The sequence below is a fragment of the Pleurodeles waltl genome, chromosome 5, assembly GCF_031143425.1.
Source record: "Pleurodeles waltl isolate 20211129_DDA chromosome 5, aPleWal1.hap1.20221129, whole genome shotgun sequence".
NCBI lineage: Eukaryota > Metazoa > Chordata > Amphibia > Caudata > Salamandridae > Pleurodeles > Pleurodeles waltl.
The window spans coordinates 1,664,707,676-1,664,731,863 of NC_090444.1; the positions used below are offsets into that span (position 1 = coordinate 1,664,707,676).

Sequence of the window (24,188 nt, forward strand, 5' to 3'; positions counted from 1 at the left end):
ATACTGGAAAATTGAGGGTAGAGGCGCTCCTCAGCAGTGCTTCAGCGTAATCCCCTTAACCACATCACAAGAGGATATACTTGGTACCATTGGGATAAGCACTCCCTTTGCTTGCCCTACAAGGACAAAGATGATGATAAAGCAGGACACATAAGGTGATCAGGGTTTTGCAACCTTAATGTAGGAATGCCAGAGACTTGTAAACTTCGACTCTGTTTGGGAAAGTCATACATTGTACTATGAGTGAACAGCTTGCATACCATATACTAATTCAAAGGAAAAAAGGACAAAGGAAAAGTTTCCTCTCAAAAAACCTGAGGTGGTCTGATGCCTTCAGATTCAGCTCACATTCAGATGTCAGTGTAAATTGTCTCTACATGCATTTCTCCTGTCTCTTGGTTTCCCTCTGGTTCCATGGAACGCACTCTTAGCAATGCCATTAAATGTTCTGACTGTATTACTCATCAGTAAATGACAGTGTGCAGGACATGATGCAAATTAATGCAAACATAGATAGTATATTACTTGTATAATTGTTAAGCTACACTTCCCATGATTAGGTTTTTTCATTTTGCTCTACGATGTGAGTTGTTTTTTGCAATAGACAGAACCTAACTGTGAATAGCTCTTGGAAGGAAAAAAAAAAACAATCAATTTTGAAAAATCTGTTCTGTCAGAAATGTCTAACCTATTTCATTTAGATCGCCTGAAAACTCTATGTAGGTCATTGTGGCATAGTGATGGACACACCTCTTCCATATGCTCATAGTTGCATCACATAGCAGTCCACACAATATTTGTCCATGTAACTAGTCAATGTAAGGAGACACATTTGTTTCCTGTAGAAAACCACAAAGACAGGTTTATTTCATAATGTTATTCACATGTTTTCATTTTTCTGTTTATACAGCATATACAAATAAGTGGATATAACAATATTTCATATTTACTGCTAAGAGCCAAATAAGACCCAATCAAACTAGACAAAACTAGCTCATTAAACAATCAATAGCAAAAAAGGGAACACTAGCATAAACTCTAGTGGTTCTGCCCAGAATGAAATTCTCTTGAATTGGAAAAATAAATCTTCAAGTTTAGCAACTTGTGTAAAGAACTAGGGAAAAACGGGCCTGGTAGAATGATACTAAGTTACTTTTATACAGATGTTATGAAGAGTATACAGGATGTTCTGCAATGGATTATGGACACTGCACAGTAATAAAAGTGCAGTTTAATAAAGATAATCTCAGAGATCTATCTTCATTACGTCCTACACAAGATGAATGTTTGCCATAGTCACAAAAAGGAAAATGCATACAATTAATTTAACACCAAATGGAGTTTTGTTTCCAATATTAGTATTAAAATTTAACATTGGGTTAGAAAACATGATGCAGTACTTAGCAATTACACTGCACAAGAAAAAATGTATTCAAAGAATACATCATAGTATGCAGTACTTAGACTGCATCCTTACTGGTTTATTGTCTTTAACACAGTCTTGTGTATTTTTTGTGCAGTCAGCACTAAGGGACATCACATACAGAGGTTTGGCTCAAGAGGTCAGATCACCAAAATGAATGGTCTATACAAAATACTGACTAACAAAATACAAAGCACTTTCTTTCTCTTTCAGAAACTGAATATACAAAGTATGTTTTTTCCAAAATATTTTCATAGGCAACAGATTAAAAAGAATTTTAATTATACACATATGCTCACAATTCTGCCTTTAAAAAGACCTGTGGGAAATGTACATAAGGCCGCTTGTAAATGTACATCATTTCTCTTACAATGTCATATGTTCAGAGCAAAAAAAATGGACAATATTATACAGTTTTTCTCTTGGTTTGGAGTAGACTATTGACAAATACAGTACTCTTCTGTACAAAGGAATAATCCATGCCTTATTGAAATGAACGGAAGAAGCATCAATTTCCACAATAACTGAATCAATTCAGTCTTCTTAGTATGCACATTGTACTTCCAAATCAATGTTAATTTATCCTCAAAAATTCCTGTATTATTACCAGGTGCAAAAGCTAGGTTATAAAGAGAAACTAAAATTATGTTTCTCATAGAAGTTAAAAAGAAAGCGGTTTCATATTTTCAAAGCCATATAAAGATAGAATTAAAAGAAGGTAATTTCTTGATTTAAAGAAATAAATTTACATTGTACAACAGTATGTGCCCGAGCAAAAAAAAAAAAGTGGGCAGGGAAGGGCAGAGAGGTGAATATACACTAGAATGCACACAAAAAAAAAAAAAAAAAAAATCTCAACAAGAGGTGAAACAAATTACATTTACAGCATCAAGGTTTACAAATGTACATCCGTACAACCAATGTAAGCATCACTACTAAATTAGCAAGGCTTGTAATAAACACTGAAACAAGATCTGTTTTCAAACTGTAAACGTACACCTATTAATTACCTACACGTATACAATGCATATATTTATAAGGAGCAAGGAGAAGGCTAGATATTTAATCATGCGTACAAGTAAATGTTGAGCTATCACTGTTACCTTAATGTGACCCCTTTGCTAACTAGTCCTACATTTTGCATCTACCATGAAAAAGCAAAAAAAGCAAAAAAAGAAAAGCTCAACGCTCACATTCTGCCAGACAACTCTAAATGCAAGAAACACACAAGATGTCAATGCTTACTGCATTTCAATCAGGCTACAAAGATAGTGCAGACCTATGTTACCTAGTATTGAGAAAGTTAACTTTATGCATGAAGGTACCATCATGATTTATTCCTTCACCGTGAGTGTCAATTACATATTATTTATATACAATAGGTCTATACATAATTAAACAAAAACATTTTAGGGAAATGTTCCTAAAAACCTGAAGCATGGCTGAGGACACTGGACCATTCCAAGTTAGTTATTCTTAATGGATTTTAATACTAAACTGAGGAATAGTAGGTCTGGCTATACCTTCTCCACAGGGCCAATATTTGAAGACCAACGGCCACAATGCACATCCCAAATCATTCATTTTGTTGTATTGAAGTGGCTTCATTATTGCATCTGATTATATTTTTGCCAAGAATCATCAATGTACCCTGAAGCAGCAATTGGGTTTCAATCTGTGGGGTAACAACTATAGGAACAGCTTTAAAGTCCCAAAACAAAATTGCTTTGCCTGGGCTGTAAGGTATGTGGCCTCAGAGGGCCCTTCAACCAGCTTCCATTCATGTGGAAGGGAAGACTCCCAAAAGGTAGACCTTTTGAACAAGGTGTGGAAAAGGTTTAAATTGTACATTGTGAACCACCAAAAAAACAACTTAACTATTTATGTTTAACACACTTGTTATCCAGTATAAAAGAGTCCACACAAAAGGGAACAAAACAAATGTCTGAATTCTATTTACAGTTCTACAAACCTGTTGTGCTATGCTGTTAGGAGACCTATCAAACTGTCAGCCAGTGTGGTAAAAGAATACTGCACCTTTCCCTTTAAAAACTACCACTTATTTTACAGTGACTTTACAAGGTAAAAATTTACAAAATATTTGACAGCTATTTTGATACAATTACATCATATACAAGCATTCTGTGCTTTACATGGCAAGACAATCAGAAAGGTCTCCCATCAGGGTTGGAGACATTTCAAAACAAACTCTCCAAAAATATACACAAGGACCATAAAAAATTTACAAATGGATGAACAATCAATAAATAGACTTAAAAAAATCTGAACATTAACAGTTAAGTTGTGCCTTTTGATAATTCACAATAAAAATGCATATTTATATTTTTGATCTGGATATATCTTTTTACAGCATTCCATTTGGTGGTCCCACGATTGGGCCAAGATCAGCACTGTTTTTCAAATAGTACTTCTCCAACTTGGCCAGAATGTGTTTTCCATAAGTGTATTTTCTCAGTGTTGTGATGTGGGGTCGAATCTGTAAAAAATAAATAAATACATACACTGTTAACTTTATCATTCATTAATCTCATTTAAGGTAACAAGGAGGTAACTGTTAATCTCACAAAACTCATTTACCTTCTGAAACAAATCTTTTATTGGTAGAGTGGCTAGACAGCACTTTCATTCCTTGCTTGAGAATAAGTAATGCATTGGGGTTTGCAAATGCTGAGCCAGCTTGCAACTTTGTAAAAAGAGGGGGTTGTTGGCATTTTTATGCAGATTAATATATGTTTGTGCAATATTAACATGCATAACTTGTATTTACTCTCAAATTTACATGTACACTCTGACATGCTGCCATTGCATTTGAAACACATTTGTTGCAACTTGTTAAAAGAGACCTTTCCTGGCTTATGTAAACTAGACCTTGTACCCATCTTGATCAAAATGGATGCCCCCTCAAGCACGTTCACAGTTCCTTATTTCTCCAGCACACAGTCTCATGTTTATTTCAAGTTACTGTTGCTCTGGAAGAAAGCTTTCCAATATGGGCACAGTAAGGTTGCTTTTTCTCAAGGTCACTTTATTGCATTCATTCACAGTAGCTTGCTGCTGTTCTTGTAACAAGTTTGCCCTGCTATCTCAGGATAACATTAGCATAGAGTGGGCAGAATCAATATTCATGTAGAGGCGCAGAGCTTAGATGGTAAAGCAATATGATGTTTAGTAGAACTGTGCTCCGATTTGCTAAAAGTGTAATTTATTTGTTCATACCATGATGATTTTCCAGAAACAAATGATTTCCTATGCAAGAACCCCGTATATAAACCCTACATTTTGGGGGTGAGCCAGAAGACTTTCTAATACTAGCAGGGATGGTTCCTGATTTCTTATTGATTTTGCTGCCCATTGAAACTTAGGTTATTTCTTGACTTTGATCCTATTTCTGTATTGTTCTATTACTGAGAGAGCATTCATGGCATTCATTATGTATCTGCATCTTATAATTTCTATATCGCAGCTTCTGAAAGTGTGTGATAAATACTTTACAATTTCTATTGAGTCTGTCCTTAATTGACTCCAGTTCTGAGATGCTGTGTTGTGCCGTATCTCTGGACACATGCCTTTTGAAATTAAGGTTTAATATCGTACACGACTAATCCAATTGTGGGCCTGCTAATAAGATGACTTTTGTGGTGTAAATAGTTTGAGTTCCCTCTGCCCACAAGTTATAACTTTTATTTTTTTTAAGAATTTCCAGAATGTTAAACAAATCAAACTAAGGGGTCTTTAAAACGTAAGACAGTTACTCAATGAACCCAAATGAATTATAGTTTTCAGCCACTATTAAAAACTGATTTGGGAAACTCAAGATTGACATGCTGCACTTATATTATCATCTAGTGGATAGACTAGGAAAAATACCTATATAAATCTTGTTCTGCATCAACTGTAGTCTGTAGAACATAAACAACATCGACCATTAGCCCACAATGCACTGCAACATGATTTTCCCTTACAATATAAGCGGGTGAAATGTCAAATTAGGTTTAAAAATCTAGATCATGCACTACTTGTCTTAATCACTGAAGTGGGTGGGTGGGTGTCCCCCCCCCCCCTTCCCCCCAGGATACCATGCCCACAAAATACTGCTTGTGGCATAGGTAAGTCACCCCTCTAGCAGGCCTTACATGCCCCTACAGTGTCTAAGTCTATTCTTAGACATTGTAAGTACAGTGTGGCCATATTAAGTATATGGTCTGGGAGTTTGTCAAAACGAACTCCACATCTCCATAATGGCTACACTGAATACTGGGACGTTTGGTATCAAACGTCTCAGAATAATAAACCCACACTGATGCCAGTGTTGGGTAAAATACAGGGGGCATCTCTAAGATGCCCTCCGTGTGCATTTTTTAAGAAATCCAATTGTTCAGTGCAGGACTGACTGGTCTGTGCTAGCCTGCTGCTGAGAGACGAGTTTCTGACCCCATGTGGTGAGGGCCTTTGTGCTCTCTGAGGACAGAAACAAAAGCCTGCTCTGGGTGGAGGTGCTTCACACCTCCCCCTGCAGGAACTGTAATACCTAGCAGTTAGCCTCAAAGGCTCAGGCTTCGTGTTACAATGCCCCAGGGCACTCCAGCTAGTGGAGATGCCCGCCCCCTGGACACAGCCCCCACTTTTGGCAGCAAGTCCAGGGGAGATAATGAGAAAAACAAGGAGGAGTCACCCACCAGTCAGGACAGCCCCTAAGGTGTCCTGAGCTTAGGTGACTCTGACTTTTAGATTTTGGAGGATTCCCCCAATAGGAATAGGGATGTGCCCCCTCTCCCCTCCGGGAGGAGGCACAAAGAGGGTGTAGCCACCGTCAAGGACAGTAGCCATTGGCTACTGCCCTCCCAGACCTAAACATACCCCTAAATTCAGTATTTAGGGGCTCCCCAGAACCTAGGAAACTAGATTCCTGCAACCTGAAGACGAAGAAGGACAGCTGACCTGAAACCCTGCAGAGAAGAAGGAGACACCAACTGCTTTGGCCCCAGCCCTACCGGCCTGTCTCCCCACTTCGAGAAAAACTGCAACAGCAATGCATCCCCCAGGGTCCAGCGACCTCTGAAGCCTCAGAGGACTACCCTGCATATAAAAGGACCTAGAAACTCCTGAGGACAGCGGCTCTGTTCAACCAACTTGCAACTTTGCAACAAAGAAGCAACTTTTAAAGACCACACGTTTCCCGCCGGAAGCGTGAAACTTTCCACTCTGCACCAGATGCCCCCGGCTCGACCTGCGGAAAACCAACACCTCAGGGAGGACTCCCCGGCAACTGCGAGCCCGTGAGTAGCCAGAGTTGACCCCCCTGAGCCCCCACAGCGACGCCTGCAGAGGGAATCCAGAGGCTCCCCCTGACCGCGACTGCCTGCTTCAAAGAACCCGACGCCTGGGAAACACACTGCACCCGCAGCCCCCAGGACCTGAAGGATCCGAACACCAGTGCAGGAGCGACCCCCAGGCGGCCCTCTTCCTAGCCCAGGTGGTGGCTACCCCGAGGAGCTCCCCCCCTCCTTTTGCCTGCATCGCTGAAGAGACCCCCGGGTCTTCTCATTGAATCCTATTGCGAACCCGACGCCTGTTGGCACTCTGCACCCGGCCGCTCCTGTGCCGCTGAGGGTGAACTTTCTGTGCCTGCTCCCCCAACCCCAAAACCCCCCCCCCCCCCCCCGGTGCCCTACAAAACCCCTCTGGTCTGCCCTCCGAAGTCGCGTGTACTTACCTGCTGGCATACTGGAACCAGGGAACCCATCTTTCCATTGGAGCCTGTGTGTTTTGGGCACCACTTTAACCTCTGCACCTGACCGGCCCTGAGCTGCTGGTGTGGTAACTTTGAGGTTGCCTTGAACCACCAACGGTGGGCTACCTTGGACCCAACTTTGAACCCTGTAAGTGTTGTACTTACCTGTGAAACTAACATTTACTTACCTCCCCCAGGAACTGTTGATTTTTGCAGTGTCCATTTTCAAAATAGCTTATTGCCATTTTTGCCAAAACTGTACATGCGATTGTGATGATTCAAAGTTCCTAAGATACATTAAATTAAAGGTATTTCACTCAGGTATTGTTTGTAAATCTTGAACCTGTGGTTCTTAAAATAAACGAAGAAAATATATTTTTCTATATGAAAACCTATTGGCCTGGAATTGTCTTTGAGTGTGTGTTCCTCATTTATTGCCTGTGTGTGTACAACAAATGCTTAACACTACCCTCTAATAAGCCTACTGCTCGACCACACTACCACAAAATAGAGCATTAGAATTATCTCTTTTTGCCACTATCATACTGTAGGAAGTTGGCTCTGTATGCACTATTTCAAAGTAAGGAATAGCATGCACAGAGTCCAAGGGTTCCCCTTGGAGGTAAGATAGTGGCAAAAAGAGATAATACTAATGCTCTATTTTGTGGTAGTGTGGTCGAGCAGTAGGCTTATCAAAGGAGTAGTGTTAAGCATTTGTTGTACATACACAAGCAATAAATGAGGAACACACGCTCAGAGACAATTCCAGGCCAATAGGTTTTTGTATAGAAAATGAAAATGTCACTTACCCAGTGTACATCTGTTCGTGGCATCAGTCGCAGTAGATTCGTATGTTCTGCAATAGCTCGCCATCTGGTGTTGGGCCGGAGTGTTACAAGTTGTTTTTCTTCGAAGAAGTCTTTCGAGTCACGGGACCGAGTGACTCCTCCTTTTGTCTCCATTGCGCATGGGCGTCGACTCCATCTTCGATTGTTTTTCCCCGCAGAGGGTGAGGTAGGAGTTGAATTGTAGTAATAGTGCCCATGCAATGGAGTGACTAAGTATGCACCTATTTAAGGTTGAGATGATACATATATAAATAATTGAAGGTAACTTCCAAACTGCTACAGGCTCCCGGGGAGGTGGGTGGGCACATGCGAATCTACTGCGACTGATGCCACGAACAGATGTACACTGGGTAAGTGACATTTTCAGTTCGATGGCATCTGTCGCTGTAGATACGCATGTTCTGCATAGACTAGTAAGCAGTTATTTCCCCAAAAGCGGTGGATCAGCCTGTAGGAGTGGAAGTAGTCTGAAATAATGTCCTTAATACGGCTTGACCTACTGTGGCTTGTTGTGCGGATAACACGTCTACACAGTAGTGCTTGGTGAATGTGTGAGGCGTAGACCATGTGGCTGCCTTACATATTTCTTGCATTGGGATGTTTCCTAGAAAGGCCATGGTAGCACCTTTCTTTCTGGTTGAGTGTGCCCTTGGTGTAATGGGCAGCTGTCGTTTAGCTTTAAGGTAGCAGATTTGGATGCATTTAACTATCCATCTGGCTATACCTTGTTTTGAAATTGGGTTTCCTGCGTGAGGTTTTTGAAAGGCAATAAAGAGTTGTTTAGTCTTTCTGATGTTTTTTGTTCTGTCAATGTAATACATCAATGCTCTTTTGACATCTAATGTATGTAGTGCCCTTTCAGCTACGGTATCTGGCTGTGGAAAGAACACTGGAAGTTCCACTGTTTGATTTAGATGGAACGGTGAAATAACCTTTGGCAAAAATTTAGGATTGGTCCTTAGGACGACTTTATTTTTGTGTAGTTGTATAAAAGGTTCCTGTATTGTAAACGCCTGAATCTCGCTTACTCTTCTTAGGGAAGTAATGGCGATGAGAAATGCCACCTTCCAGGTTAGGAACTGTATTTCGCAGGAGTGCATGGGTTCAAAAGGTGGACCCATAAGTCTAGTTAGGACAACATTTAAGTTCCATGAAGGAACAGGTAGTGTTCTTGGTGGTATAATTCTCCTAAGGCCCTCCATGAATGCTTTAATGACTGGTATCTTATATAGGGAAGTTGAATAGGTAGTCTGCAGGTATGCAGATATTGCTGCAAGGTGAATCTTGATGGAAGAGAAAGCTAGGTTAGATTTTTGTAAGTGAAGCAAGTAACCCACTACATGTTCTGGAGTTGTGTGTAATGGTTGTATTTGATTAATATGGCAGTAGCAAACAAACCTCTTCCATTTACTTGCATAGCAGTGCCTGGTGGATGGCCTTCTGGCTTGTTTTATGACTTCCATACATTCTTGGGTAAGTTGTAAGTGCCCGAATTCTAGGATTTCAGGAGCCAGATTGCTAGATTCAGCGATGCTGGATCTGGGTGTCTGATCTTTTGGTTGTGCTGTGTCAACAGATCTGGCCTGTTGGGCAATTTGATGCAGGGTACCACTGATAGGTCTAGCAGCGTTGTGTACCAGGGTTGCCTTGCCCAAGTTGGTGCTATCAATATGAGTTTGAGTTTGCTTTGACTGAGTTTGTTTACCAGGTAAGGAAGGAGAGGGAGAGGAGGAAAAGCGTAAGCAAATATCCCTGACCAGTTCATCCATAGGGCATTGCCTTGGGATTGTTTGTGTGGGTATCTGGATGCGAAGTTTTGGCATTTTGCGTTCTCCCTTGTCGCAAACAAGTCTATCTGAGGTGTTCCCCAGAGTTTGAAATAAGTGTTCAGAATTTGGGGGTGAATTTCCCATTCGTGGACCTGTTGGTGATCTCGAGAGAGATTGTCTGCGAGTTGATTTTGGATCCCTGGTATAAACTGTGCAATTAGGCGAATTTGGTTGTGAATTGCCCAATGCCAAATTTTCTGTGCTAGCAGGCTTAACTGCGTGGAGTGCGTCCCTCCCTGCTTGTTTAGATAATACATTGTTGTCATGTTGTCTGTTTTGACGAGAATGTATTTGTGAACTATTATTGGTTGGAAAGCTTTTAGTGCTTGAAAAACTGCTAGAAGTTCTAGGTGATTGATATGCAGTTTTGTTTGATGTACGTTCCATTGTCCTTGTATGCTGTGTTGATCGAGGTGTGCTCCCCACCCTGTCATGGAAGCATCTGTTGTTATTACGTATTGTGGCACTGGGTCTTGGAAAGGCCGCCCCTTGTTTAAATTTATGTTGTTCCACCACAGAAGCGAGAGGTAAGTTTGGCGGTCTATTAACACCAGATCTAGAAGGTGACCCTGTGCTTGAGACCACTGTGATGCTAGGCATTGTTGTAAGGGCCTCATGTGCAGTCTTGCGTTTGGGACAATGGCTATGCATGATGACATCATGCCTAGGAGTTGCAATACCATCTTTGCCTGTATCTTTTGTGTTGGATACATGCGTTGTATGATGGTGTTGAAATTTAGAATTCTTTGTGGACTTGGAGTGGCTACTCCCTTTGATGTGTCTATTATGGCTCCTAGGTATTGTTGTACCTTGCGCGGCAGAATGTTGGATTTTCTAAAGTCGACGGTGAACCCGAGTTTGAAGAGGGTTTGTATGATCTGATTTGTGTGATTTGAGCACTGTATGAACGAATGGGCCTTGATTAGCCAGTCGTCCAAATATGGGAACACATGTATTTGCTGCCTTCTTATGTGTGCAGCGACTACCGCTAGACATTTGGTAAAGACTCTTGGTGCTGTTGTTAATCCGAAAGGCAGTACCTTGAATTGGTAATGTATTCCTTTGAATACAAACCTTAGGTATTTCCTGTGCGATGGGTGTATTGGTATATGGAAATAAGCATCCTTGAGGTCTAAAGTTGCCATGTAGTCGTGTAGTTTTAGCAATGGCAACACTTCTTGTAGTGTGACCATGTGGAAGTGGTCTGATTTGATGAAAGTGTTCACTACTCTGAGGTCTAGGATTGGTCTCAGCGTTTTGTCCTTCTTTGGTATCAGAAAGTACAGTGAGTAAACTCCTGTGTTTATTTGTGTGTTTGGCACTAATTCGATTGCATTCTTTTGCAATAGTGCCTGCACTTCTATCTCCAGGAGATTGGAATGGTGTGTTGTTAAATTTTGTGCTTTTGGTGGTATGTTTGGAGGGAATTGTAGAAATTCTATGCAATAACCATGTTGGATAATTGCTAGAACCCAAGTGTCTGTAGTGATTTCCTCCCATGCTTTGTAATAATGACCTATTCTTCCCCCCACTGGTGTTGTGTGGAGGGGGTGAGTGACCTGTGAGTCATTGTTTAGTAGTAGGGGTTTTGGGGCTTTGAAATCTCCCTCTATTTCTAGGGAATTGCCCTCCTCTATATTGTCCCCGAAAACCTCCTCTATACTGTCCCTGGTAAGTGGACGGTGTTGCTTGTGAGGTGCTGGCTTGTGTGCTTTGACCCCGAAACCCCCCTCGAAAGGGCGTTTTACGGAATGTGCTGTAATTCCCTCTGCTCTGCGGGGAGTAGAGTGCGCCCATGGCTTTGGCAGTGTCCGTATCTTTTTTGAGTTTCTCAATCGCTGTGTCCACTTCTGGACCGAACAGTTCTTTTTCATTAAAAGGCATATTGAGAACTGCTTGTTGAATCTCTGGTTTAAATCCAGACGTTCGGAGCCATGCATGCCTTCTGATAGTTACAGATGTATTAATTGTCCGTGCAGCTGTATCTGCAGCGTCCATGGAGGAACGTATCTGGTTGTTGGAGATGGTCTGTCCCTCCTCAACCACTTGTTTTGCCCTATTTTGGAAGTCCTTGGGCAGATGTTCAATGAGATGTTGCATCTCGTTCCAGTGGGCTCTGTCATAGCGCGCAAGTAGTGCCTGGGAGTTCGCGATGCGCCACTGGTTTGCAGCTTGTGCTGCGACTCTTTTACCAGCTGCATCGAACTTGCGGCTTTCTTTATCTGGGGGTGGTGCATCTCCAGATGTGTGAGAGTTGGCCCATTTTCCTAGCTGCTCCTACAACAACAGAGTCTGGTGGCAGCTGTGTAGTGATGAAAACCGGGTCCGTAGGAGGCGGCTTATACTTTTTTTCCACCCTTGGTGTGATTGCCCTACTTTTGACCGGCTCCTTAAATATGTCTTTTGCGTGCCGGAGCATACCAGGGAGCATAGGCAGGCTTTGGTATGAGCTGTGGGTGGAGGAGAGTGTGTTGAACAAGAAATCATCCTCGACCTGTTCTGAGTGGAGGCTTACGTTGTGAAATTGTGCTGCTCTAGCCACCACCTGAGAGTACGCGGTGCTGTCTTCTGGTGGAGATGGCTTTGTAGGGTATGCCTCCGGGCTGTTATCTGACACTGGGGCGTCGTATAGGTCCCATGCGTCCTGATCTTGGTCACCCTGGCTCATGGTGGTGTGAGCTGGGGAGTGTGATGGAGTTTGTGCTGGTGAAACGTTAATCACGGGCGGAGGAGAGGGTGGTGGTGTAACTCTTTTCACCACTTTTGGTTGTGGTGCTTGTTCCGTCTGGAACTCCAACCTTCTCTTTCTCCTAATGGGGGGAAGGGTGCTTATTTTTCCTGTCCCCTGCTGAATGAAGATACGCTTTTGCGTATGGTCCACATCAGTTGCTTGTAGCTCTTCCTCAAACCTATGCTTTTGCATTTGGGAGGTTAGCGAGTGCTCTTCTGTATAAGAGCCTGAAGCTGGGTCGCTTGCAGTTTGTTTCGGCATCAAAACTTTGTCTGCGTGTTTTTTCGGCTCGAGGTGACTTTTTTCCTTTTCGGGGCCGAAACCTCTCGGCGTCGATCTGTTTCGGTGCCGCTGTCTCGGCGTCGAGCCGTGTCCACACCGGCATCTCGGTGTCGAGGCTTGTCTCCAGCACTTTCTCGGTCCCGAGAAGGCTGCGTGCCGGTGTCTCGACCGGAGTCGGACGATCTCGGCACTGTTTGGGCCTTTTTCGGTGCCGACGGTCGGTCACCGAATTTATGGGTCGAGCCATGGCCTGGTGGCAGTGGCGTCCCCTGGGCCTTGTAAATGTTTCTTTGTGTGGTTTTCGACGTCTTACTCACGGTTTGTGTGTCGTCGAATCCTTCGGAGTCTGAGTCTTGGATCGAGAAGGTACCTTCTTCTTCCTGTTCCTCGAACTCCCGTTGGGCTGTCGGTGCGGACGCCATTTGAAGTCTTCTGGCTCGACGGTCTCGGAGTGTTTTTCGGGACCGGAACGCACGACAGGCCTCGCAGGTGTCTTCGCTGTGCTCAGGTGACAGGCACAGGTTGCAGACCAAGTGTTGGTCTGTGTAGGGGTATTTATTGTGGCATTTGGGGCAGAAACGGAACGGGGTCCGTTCCATCGGCGTTCTTCAGCACGCGGTCGGGCCGACCAGGCCCCGACGGAGGATCGAAAAAACTACCCCGAAGGGCACCGGAGCTCTTCGATCTTCGATGCGGTGTGGAATCTAAGTACGCCGATCCCGAACGCAACAATACCGACGAAAATCTTCCGAAATTAGCTAATTTTCCGTTCCGAAACTCGGAGCGACAGGAACACGTCCGAACCCGATGGCGGAAAAAAAACAATCGAAGATGGAGTCGACGCCCATGCGCAATGGAGACAAAAGGAGGAGTCACTCGGTCCCGTGACTCGAAAGGCTTCTTCGAAGAAAAACAACTTGTAACACTCCGGCCCAACACCAGATGGCGAGCTATTGCAGAACATGCGTATCTACAGCGACAGATGCCATCGAACATATATTTTCTTAGTTTATTTTAAGAACCACAGGTTCAAATTTTACATGTAATACTTCAAATGAAAGGTATTGCAGGTAGGTACTTTAGGAACTTTGAATAATCACAATAGCATATATACTTTTCAAATAAATCACATATAGCTATTTTAAAACTAGACACTTAGTGCAATTTTCACAGTTCCTAGGGGGAGTAAGAGTTTGTTAGTTCTTGCAGGTAAGTAAACCACCTACGGGGTTCAAGTTTGGGTCCAAAGTAGCCCACCGTTGGGGGTTCAGAGCAACCCCAAAGTTACCACACCAGCAGCTCAGGGCCGGTCAGGTGCAGAGTTCAAAGTGTTGCCCAAAACGCATAGGCTTCAATAGAGAAGGGGGTGCCCCGGTTCCAGTCTGCCAGCAGGTAAGTACCCGCGTCTTCGGAGGGCAGACCAGGGGGGTTTTGTAGGGCACCAGGGGGGACACAAGTTAACACAGAAAGTACACCCTCAGCAGCACGGGGTGGCCGGGTGCAGTGGGCAAACACACGTCGGGTTTCCAATGAAAATCAATGGGAGACCAAGGGGTCTCTTCAGCGATGCAGGCAGGCAAGGGGGGGGGGGGGGGCTCCTCGGGGTAGCCACCACCTGGGCAAGGGAGAGGGCGCCTCCTGGGGGTCACTCCTGCACTGGAGTTCCGATCTTTCAGGTCCTGGGGGCTGCGGGTGCAGAGTCTTTACCAGGTGTTGGGATCTGGGAAGCAGGCAGTCGCGGTCAGGGGGAGCCTCGGGATTCCCTCTGCAGGCGTCGCTGTGGGAGCTCAGGGGGGGGGGCAACTCTGGTTACTCACAGTCTCGTAGTCGCCGGGGAGTCCTCCCTGAAGTGTTGTTTCTCCACAAGTCGAGCCGGGGGCGTCGGGTGCAGAGTAGCAAGTCTCACGCTTCCGGCGGGAAACGCAGTTGTTTTAAAGTTGCTCCTTTGAAACAAAGTTGCAGTCTTGGGTGAACAGGGTCGCTGTTCTCAGGAGTTTCTTGGTCCTTCTAGAGCAGGGCAGTCCTCTGAGGATTCAGAGGTCGCTGGTCCTGGGGAAAGCGTCGCTGGAGCAGTGTCTTTAGAAGTGGGGAGACAGTCCGGTAGAGCTGGGGCCAAAGCAGTTGGTGTCTCCGTCTTCTCTGCAGGGTTTTTCAGCTTTGCAGTCCTCTTCTTCTTAGGTTGCAGGAATCGGAGTTCCTAGGTTCAGGGGAGCCCCTAAATACAGAATTTAGGGGTGTGTTTAGGTCTGGGAGGGCAGTAGCCAATGGCTACTAGCCCTGAGGGTGGCTACACCCTCTTTGTGCCTCCTCCCAAGGGGAGGGGGTCACATTCCTATCCCTATTGGGGGAATCCTCAATCTGCAAGATGGAGGATTTCTAAAAGTCAGAGTCACCTCAGCTCAGGTTGCCTTAGGGGCTGTCCTGACTGGCCAGTGTCTCCTCCTTGTTCTTCTCATTATCTCCTCCGGCCTTGCCGCCAAAAGTGGGGCCTTGGCCGGAGGGGGCGGGCAACTCCACTATCTGGAATGCCCTGGGGTGTTGTAACAAAGGGGGTGAGCCTTTGAGGCTCACCGCCAGGTGTTACAGTTTCTGCAAGGGGGAGGTGATAAGCATCTCCACCCAGTACAGGCTTTGTTACTAGCCACAGAGTGACAAAGGCACTCTCCCCATGTGGCCAGCAACATGTCTCGAGTGTGGCAGGCTGCTAAAACCAGTCAGCCTACACGGGTAGTTGGTTAAGGTTTCAGGGGGCACCTCTAAGGTGCCCTCTGGGGTGTATGTTACAATAAAATGTACACTGGCATCAGTATGCATTTATTTTGCTGAGAAGTTTGATACCAAACTTCCCAGTTTTCAGTGTAGCCATTATGGTGCTGTGGAGTTTGTGTTTGACAGACTCCCAGACCATATACTCTTATGGCTACCCTGCACTTACAATGTCTAAGGTTTGGCTTAGACACTGTAGGGGCACAGTGCTCATGCACTGGTGCCCTCACCTATGGTATAGTGCACCCTGCCTTAGGGCTGTAAGGCCTGCTAGAGGGGTGACTTATCTATACTACATAGGCAGTGTGAGGTTGGCATGGCACCCTGAGGTGAGTGCCATGTCGACTTACTCGTTTTGTCCTCACCAGCACACACAAGCTGGCAAGCAGTGTGTCTGTGCTGAGTGAGGGGTCCCCAGGGTGGCATAAGATATGCTGCAGCCCTTAGAAACCTTCCCTGGCATCAGGGCCCTTGGTACCAGGGGTACCAGTTACAAGGGACTTACCTGGATGCCAGGGTGTGCCAATTGTGAAAACAAAAGTACAGGTTAGGGAAAGAACACTGGTGCTGGGGCCTGGTTAGCAGGCCTCAGCACACTTTCAAATTAAAACTTAGCATCAGCAAAGGCAAAAAGTCAGGGGGTAACCATGCCAAGGAGGCATTTCCTTACACATACCTCTAAGGGGAACCCTTGGACTTCGTGCATGCTATTTCTTACTTTGAAATAGTACATACAGAGCCAACTTCCTACATTGGTGGATCAGCGGTGGGGTACAAGACTTTGCATTTGCTGGACTACTCAGCCAATACCTGATCACATGACTAAATTCCAAAAATTGTCATTAAAAACAGATTTTTGAAATGTGAGCATTTTTCTAAATTTTTAAAGGTCCTGCTAGGGCCTTGCGTTAGTCCCTGTTAGCATTTCCTTTAGAGTTTAAAGGTTTTGTAAAAGTTTGGATTAAGTTCTAGAGACAGTTTTAGATTCTTAAAAAGTATCCCAACTTCTAGAGAAGTAATGTCTACTGCAGAAGAGATGGTGGTGGAGCTCAACCTCACTCCTTACCTGCATCTTAGGATGTCAGAGTTAAGGAGACTGCAAAATCAAAAAGATAAAAACTGGATCCGACCCTACCAAACTAAAGCTCCAGGAGCTTTTGGCAGAGTTCACAAGGGACCACCCCTCTGAGGATAATCCCTCAGATGGGGAAGTTAGTGAACAGGAGGATGATTTCCCCCCTCCTGTCCTAAATAGGGAAGACAGGGTTCCCAAATCCTGACTCCACAAATCATAGTCAGAGAGACAGGTTCTTTCATAGGGGAGTCCAGTACCTCTGAAAGCACTGAGGGCAGCCTCAATGAAGAGGACCCCCTGTTAACCAGGATGGCCAAAAGATTGGCTTTGGAGCTCCTAGCCATAGAAAGGGAAAGAAAAGAGATGGGTTTAGCTCCCATCAATGGTGGCAGCAACATAAATAGGGTCAGAGAGAATACTGACATCCTAAAAATCCCCAAAGGGATTGTAACAAAATATGTAGATGGGGATGATATCACCAAGTGGTTCACAGCTTTTGAGAGGGCTTGTGCAACCAGAAAAGTAAACAGATCTCACTGGGGAGCTCTCCTTTGGGAAATGTTCACTGGAAAGTGTAGGGATAGACTCCTCACACTCTCTGGAAAAGATGCAGAATCCTATGACCTCATGAAGGCTACCCCGATTGAGGGCTTTGGATTCTCAACTGAGGAGTACAGGAATAGGTTTGGGGGCTCAAAAATCCTCGAGCCAGACCTGGGTTGATTTTGTAGACTACTCAGTGAAAACACTGAATGGTTGGGTAACTGGAAATGAAGTGCATGACTATGTTGGGCTTTATAATTTGTTTATGAAAGAACACATCCTAAGTAACTGCTTCAATGAAAAGTTGCATCAGTATCTGGTAGACCTAGGTCCAATTTTTCCCCAAGAATTGGGAAAGAAGGCAGACGACTGGGTCAAGACTAGGGTAACCAAAACTTCCACTGGGGGTGACTAAAAGAAAGGGGTTACAAAGCCTCCCCAGGAGAAAGTGGGTGACACTAGAAAAAGAAAAAGAGTCCTCTGTAGGCCCCCCAAAACCAGATGAGGTGGGTGGGCCCCAAGACACAACCCAAAACAAAGGTGGGTACCAGGGTAAGAACTGGGATGCCACTAAGGCACGGTGCCAATACTGTAGACAGACAGGGCACAACACCAAGGACACTTCTTGTCCCAAAAACAAACCCCCTAGCTAAATCCCAGGGGTGACCAGTGTAGCCATTGGGGATGGCTCCTCAGATGAGGAGGTCTTCATAGCCTTCAACTGGAAAAAGGGCCCAACAGGTGAGATGGAGATTCCAGAGGGAAGTAGACACTTTCACCACCTACTGGTGAATGGAATCCCAGCCACTGCCCTGAGAGACACTTGTGCCAGTCCCACTATTGTGCATGACAGGCTGGTGTTCTCAAACCAGTAAATCCCAGGTGAGACTGCCAGAGTAATTGTTACCCCAGACAGGGTCACTGATAGGCCTGTGGCTTTTGTGCCCATAGAAGTGGGTGGGACTTTTAGCTGGAGCATAGTGGTAGTCAGTACAGACCTCCCCCTTGATTATCTCCTTTGAAATGACTACCCAGAGGTTAGTTAGAGCCCAAGAGAGGAACTGGTCCAGTGCCAGTCCTCTCCCAAGGATTCTGGGAGGTACTGCCCCTGCAGTTACTGCAAGTAGGCCCCAGAAGAAAAAGAAAAGAAAACAGTGTAGGAAAGGTGGACAACCTTTGGCCAAGGATCTAGCAAGCCAAGGAGATTCTGCTCCAGCAGGGGAGAACTTCAAACATGGCACTGGTAAAGTCCAACCTGACCTACAAGAAGTCCTGGCTAGTAAGGCAACTGTTAAAACTGAGTGGGTGGCTCCTCAGTTAACAGACGAAAGAGTGGAAGAAGGGTGTTTACTACAAGATGTAGTAACCCCCCCCACTCTAACAAAGCAGACAGGCACCCTGAACCCAAAGAAGCCTGTAACTTAGCCCCTTCCCTTGTAGGCGAAGGGCTAAAGGTGTGGTTCTGGGCACTGACAGCTGTCAGTTGCCTCTGCTGGGTGTTAGCCTTTATGGCTGCACTATCCTTGGCATGGTGGTCTGACCCCATGCCACATATCAAGTTAGGCCCCCTGACCCTGTTGGTCATGGTGGGGTTACTCCAGCTCTGGGTAACCTCTTTGGGTAAGCTAGGGGTGACCCTGACTAAGATAAGATTAGCAGAAGTGGATACCTCTAACCCCAAAATAGAGAGAATGGGTGAAGACATTAAAAGCACAGACAAGAGGCAATTCAGACTAGGTCCTATCACTGTGGCAGTGGGTCAGTTCCCCAGAGGGAATTACCTGAACAGGAGAATGTAAGGCAGAGTAGGCCCTGCAACACACCAGCCTATTTCCTCTACTCTTCCTCGCCTGACAGACTAGGAAGACTCTCCCAGCTTTGGTTGAGTATCCAGGCCTGTGGGCTGGGGGGGGGTTTGTGTAAGGAAATGGCTATGGCTATCTGTTGCAATTACCCCCCACTTTTTGCCTGATACTGATGCTGACTTGACTGAGAAGTGTGCTGGGACCCTGCTAACCAGACCCCAGTGTTCTTTCACCTAAAATGTACCATTGTTTCGACAATGGGCACACCCCTGGCACACAGATAAGTCCCTTGTAAAAGGTACCAGTGGTACCAAGGGCCCTGTGACCAGGGAAGGTCCCTAAGGGCTGCGGCATATGTTGTGCCACCCTAAGGGACTCCTCACCTAACAAATGCACACTGCCATTGCAGATTGTGTGTGTTGGTGGGGAGAAAAAGGCAAAGTCGACATGGCATCCCCCTCAGGATGCCATGCACACAAAATACTGCCTGCGGCATAGGTAAGTCACCCCTCTAGCAGGCCTTACAGCCCTAAGACAGGGTGCACTATACCACAGGTGAGGGCATAGCTGCATGAGCATTATGCCCCTAGAGTGTCTAAGTCTATTCTTAGACATTGTAAGTACAGTTGTGGCCATATTAAGTATAATGTCTGAGAGTTTGTCAAAAACGAACTCCACAGCTCCATAATGGCTACACTGAATACTGGGAAGTTTGGTATCAAACTTCTCAGAATAATAAACCCACACTGATGCCAGTGTTGGATTTATTAAAAAATGCACACAGAGGGCATCTTAGAGATGCCACCTGTATTTTACCCAATTGTTCAGTGCAGGACTGACTGGTCTGTGCCAGCCTGCTGCTGAGAGACGAGTTTCTGACCCCATGTGGTGAGGGCCTTTGTGCTCTCTGAGGACAGAAACAAAAGCCTGCTCTGGGTGGAGGTGGTTCACACCTCCCCCCTGCAGGAACTAACACCTAGCAGTGAGCTTCAAATGCTCAGGTTTCGTGTTACAATGCCCCAGGGAACTCCAGCTAGTGGAGATGTCCGCCCCCTGGATACAGCCCCCACTTTTGGCAGCAAGTCCAGGGGAGATAATGAGAAAAACAAGGAGGAGTCACCCACCAGTCAGGACAGCCTCTAAGGTGTCCTGAGCTGAGGTGACCCCTGCCTTTAGAAATCCTCCATCTTGATTTTGGAGGATTCCCCAATAGGAATAGGGATGTGCCCCCCTCCCATCAGGGAGGAGGCACAAAGAAGGTGTAGCCGCCCTCAAGGACAGTAGCCATTGGCTACTGCCCTCTCAGACCTAAACACAGCCCAAAATTCAGTATTTGGGGGCTCCCCAGAACCTAGGAAACTAGATTCCTGCAGCCTGAAGACGAAGGACTGCTGACCTGAAGCCCTGCAGAGAAGACGGAGACACCAACTGCTTTGGCCCCAGCCCTACCGGCCTGTCTCCCCACTTCGAGAAAAACTGCAACAGCGACGCATCCCCCAGGGTCCAGCGACCTCTGAAGCCTCAGAGGACTACCCTGCATCTAATAGGACCTAGAAACTCCAGAGGACAGCGGCTCTGTTCAACCAACTTGCAACTTTGCAACAAAGAAGCAACTTTTAAAGACCACACGTTTCCTGCCAGAAGCGTGAAACTTTCCACTCTGCACCCGACGTGCCCGGCTCGACCTGCGGAAAACCAACACTACAGGGAGGACTCCCCAGCGACTGCGTGCCCGTGAGTAGCCAGAGTTGACCCCCCTGAACCCCTACAGCGACGCCTGCAGAGGGAATCCAGAGGCTCCCCCTGACCGCGACTGCCTGCTTCAAAGGACCCGACGCCTGGGAAACACACTGCACCCGCAGCCCCCAGGACCTGAAGGATCCGAACTCCAGTGCAGGAGTGACCCCCAGGCGGCCCTCCTCCTAGCCCAGGTGGTGGCTACCCCGAGGAGCCCCCCCCCACCTTTGCCTGCATCGCTGAAGAGACCCCTGGGTCTCCCCACTGAATCCTATTGCGAACACGACGCCTGTTTGCACTCTGCACCCGGCCGCCCCTGTGCCGCTGAGGATGTACTTTCTGTGCCTGCTTGTGTCCCCCCCCGGTGCCCTACAAAACCCCCTCGTCTGCCCTCCGAAGTCCGGGTACTTACCTGCTGGCATATTGGAACCAGGGCACCCCTCTTTCCATTGGAGCCTATGTGTTTTGGGCGCCACTTTAACCTCTGCACCTGACCGGCACGAGCTGCTGGTGTGGTAACTTTGGGGTTGCCTTGAACCCCCAACGGTGGGCTGCCTGGGACCCAACTTTGAACCCTGTAAGTGTTGTACTTACCTGTGAAACTAACATTTACTTACCTCCCCCAGGAACTGTTGATTTTTGCACTGTGTCCATTTTCAAAATAGCTTATTGTCATTTTTGCCAAAACTGTACATGCGATTGTGATGATTCAAAGTTCCTAAGATATCTGAGTGAAATACCTTTCATTTAAAGTATTGTTTGTAAATCTTGAACCTGTGGTTCTTAAAATAAACTAAGAAAATATATTTTTCTATATAAAAACCTATTGGCCTGGAATAGTCTGAGTGTGTGTTCCCCATTTATTGCCTGTGTGTGTACAACAAATGCTTAACACTACCCTCTGATAAGCCTACTGCTCGACCACACTACCACAAAATAGAGCATTAGAATTATCTCTTTTTGCCACTATCTTACCTCTAAGGGGAACCTTTGGACTCTGTGCATGCTATTTCTTACTTTGAAATAGTACATACAGAGCCAACTTCCTACACCCCATTTCTAACACCGACCTTTCTTCACACCCACAGAACCGCCAAGAGTTGATTATCCACCCGGAACTTTTTGGTATCATCAAGATAGAACAACAGCGCTCTTTTTGGGTCCAGGCGGTGATGTCTCTCCTCTTCTTTGGAAGGATGTGGGGAAGTGTAAAAAGTAGATAGGGTGATGAGTTGGCCTACCTGAAAGGGCGTGACTACCTTAGGTAGAAAGAAAGCACTGGTACGAAGCACCACGTTCACAGGATGGATGGAGATGAAAGGTGGTTTCGAGGAAAGAGCCTGCAGCTCACTCACTCTGGAGGTAGAGGTGATAACTACAAGGAAGATTGTTTTCTGATTAAGCATGCTAAGTGGGCAGTTGTGAAGTGGCTCAAAAGTAGCACACATCAGAAAAGTAAGAACTAAGTGCAAATCCCACTGGGGCATGATGAACGGAGAAAGGGAAACCAATGAGTAAGACCTTTCAGAAACCTTCAAACAAACAGGAGATTTAAACAAATAGGGTTGGCCAGGCAATCGGAGGAAAGTAGAGATGACAGACAACCCTTGAAAGTGCCCAGAGCACAGCACTGCTGGGCCAGAGAAAGAACAAGAGAATCTCAGAAGGGACAGAGAGGGGGTTAACAGCTTGTCTGTACACCATGCCACAAATCTGCTCCATCAACAGATGTAAGGAAATGCCTCCTTGGCATGGTTACCCCCTGACTTTTTGCCTTTGCTGATGCTAAGTTTTGATTTGAAAGTGTGCTGAGGCCTGCTAACCAGGCCCCAGCACCTGTGTTCTTTCCCTAACCCGTACTTTTGTTTTCACAATTGGCACACCCTGGCATCCAGGTAAGTCCCTTGTAACTGGTACCCCTGGTACCAAGGGCCCTGATGCCAGGGAAGGTCTCTAAGGGATGCAGCATGTCTTATGCCACCCTGGGGACCCCTCACTGATGCTTGCCAGCTTGTGTGTGCTGGTGAGGACAAGACGAGTAAGTCGACATGGCACTCCCCTCAGGGTGCCATGCCAACCTCACACTGCCTATGCAGTATAGATAAGTCACCCCTCTAGCAGGCCTTACAGCCCTAAGGCAGGGTGCACTATACCATAGGTGAGGGCACCAGTGCATGAGCACTGTGCCCCTACAGTGTCTAAGCAAAACCTTAGACATTGTAAGTGCAGGGTAGCCATAAGAGTATATGGTCTGGGAGTTTGTCAAACACGAACTCCACAGCACCATAATGGCTACACTGAAAACTGGGAAGTTTGGTATCCAACTTCTCAGCACAATAAATGCACACTGATGCCAGTGTACATTTTACTGTAACATACACCCCAGAGGGCACCTTAGAGGTGCCCCCTGAAACCTTAACCAACTACCCGTGTAGGCTGACTAGTTTTAGCAGCCTGCCACACTCGAGACATTTTGTTGGCCACATGGGGAGAGTGCCTTTGTCACTCTGTGGCTAGTAACAAAGCCTGTACTGGGTGGAGATGCTTATCACCTCCCCCTTGCAGGAACTGTAACACCTGGCGGTGAGCCTCAAAGGCTCACCCCCTTTGTTACAACACCCCAGGGCATTCCAGCTAGTGGAGTTGCCCGCCCCCTCCGGCCACGGCCCCACTTTTGGCGGCAAGGCCGGAGGAGATAATGAGAAAAACAAGGAGGAGTCACTGGCCAGTCAGGACAGCCCCTAAGGCAACCTGACCTGATGTGACTCTGACTTTTAGAAATCCTTTATCTTGCAGATGGAGGATTCCCCCAATAGGGATAGGAATGTGACCCCCCTCCCCTTGGGAGGAGGCACAAAGAGGGTGTAGCCACCCTCAGGGCTAGTAGCCATTGGCTACTGCCCTCCCAGACCTAAACACACCCTTAAATTCTGTATTTAGGGGCTCCCCTGAACCTAGGAACTCAGATTCCTGCAACCTAAGAAGAAGAGGACTGCTAAGCTGAAAAACCCTGCAGAGAAGACGGAGACACCAACTGCTTTGGCCCCAGCTCTACCGGCCTGTCTCCCCACTGCTAAAGACACTGCTCCAGCGACGCTCTCCCCAGGGACTAGCGACCTCTGAATCCTCAGAGGACTGCCCTGCTCTAGAAGGACCAAGAAACTCCCGAGAACAGCGGCCCTGTTCACCCAAGACTGCAACTTTGTTTCAGAGGAGCAACTTTAAAACAACTGCGTTTCCTGCCGGAAGCTTGAGACTTGCTACTCTGCACCAGATGCCCCCGGCTCGACTTGTGGAGAAACAACACTTCAGGGAGGACTCCCCGGCGACTACGAGACCGTGAGTAGCCAGAGTTGCCCCCCCTGAGCCCCCACAGCGACGCCTGCAGAGGGAATCC

At 46.2% G+C, this 24,188-nt stretch overlaps 1 protein-coding gene across 4 annotated transcripts in view; it reads right to left on the minus strand.

Moving 5' to 3' along the window:
• Positions 1-831: 831 nt before the first annotated feature.
• The window catches only part of PUM2 (pumilio RNA binding family member 2), a 783,590-nt gene continuing 760,233 nt past the window's right edge, over positions 832-24,188 (minus strand). For all 4 annotated transcript variants that reach the window (XM_069235995.1, XM_069235994.1, XM_069235993.1 and 1 more), the window contains exon 21: positions 832-3,920. In XM_069235995.1, the coding sequence (XP_069092096.1) occupies positions 3,789-3,920 (132 nt within the window). In that variant the 3' untranslated portion in view covers positions 832-3,788. The remainder of the gene's footprint in view (positions 3,921-24,188) is intronic.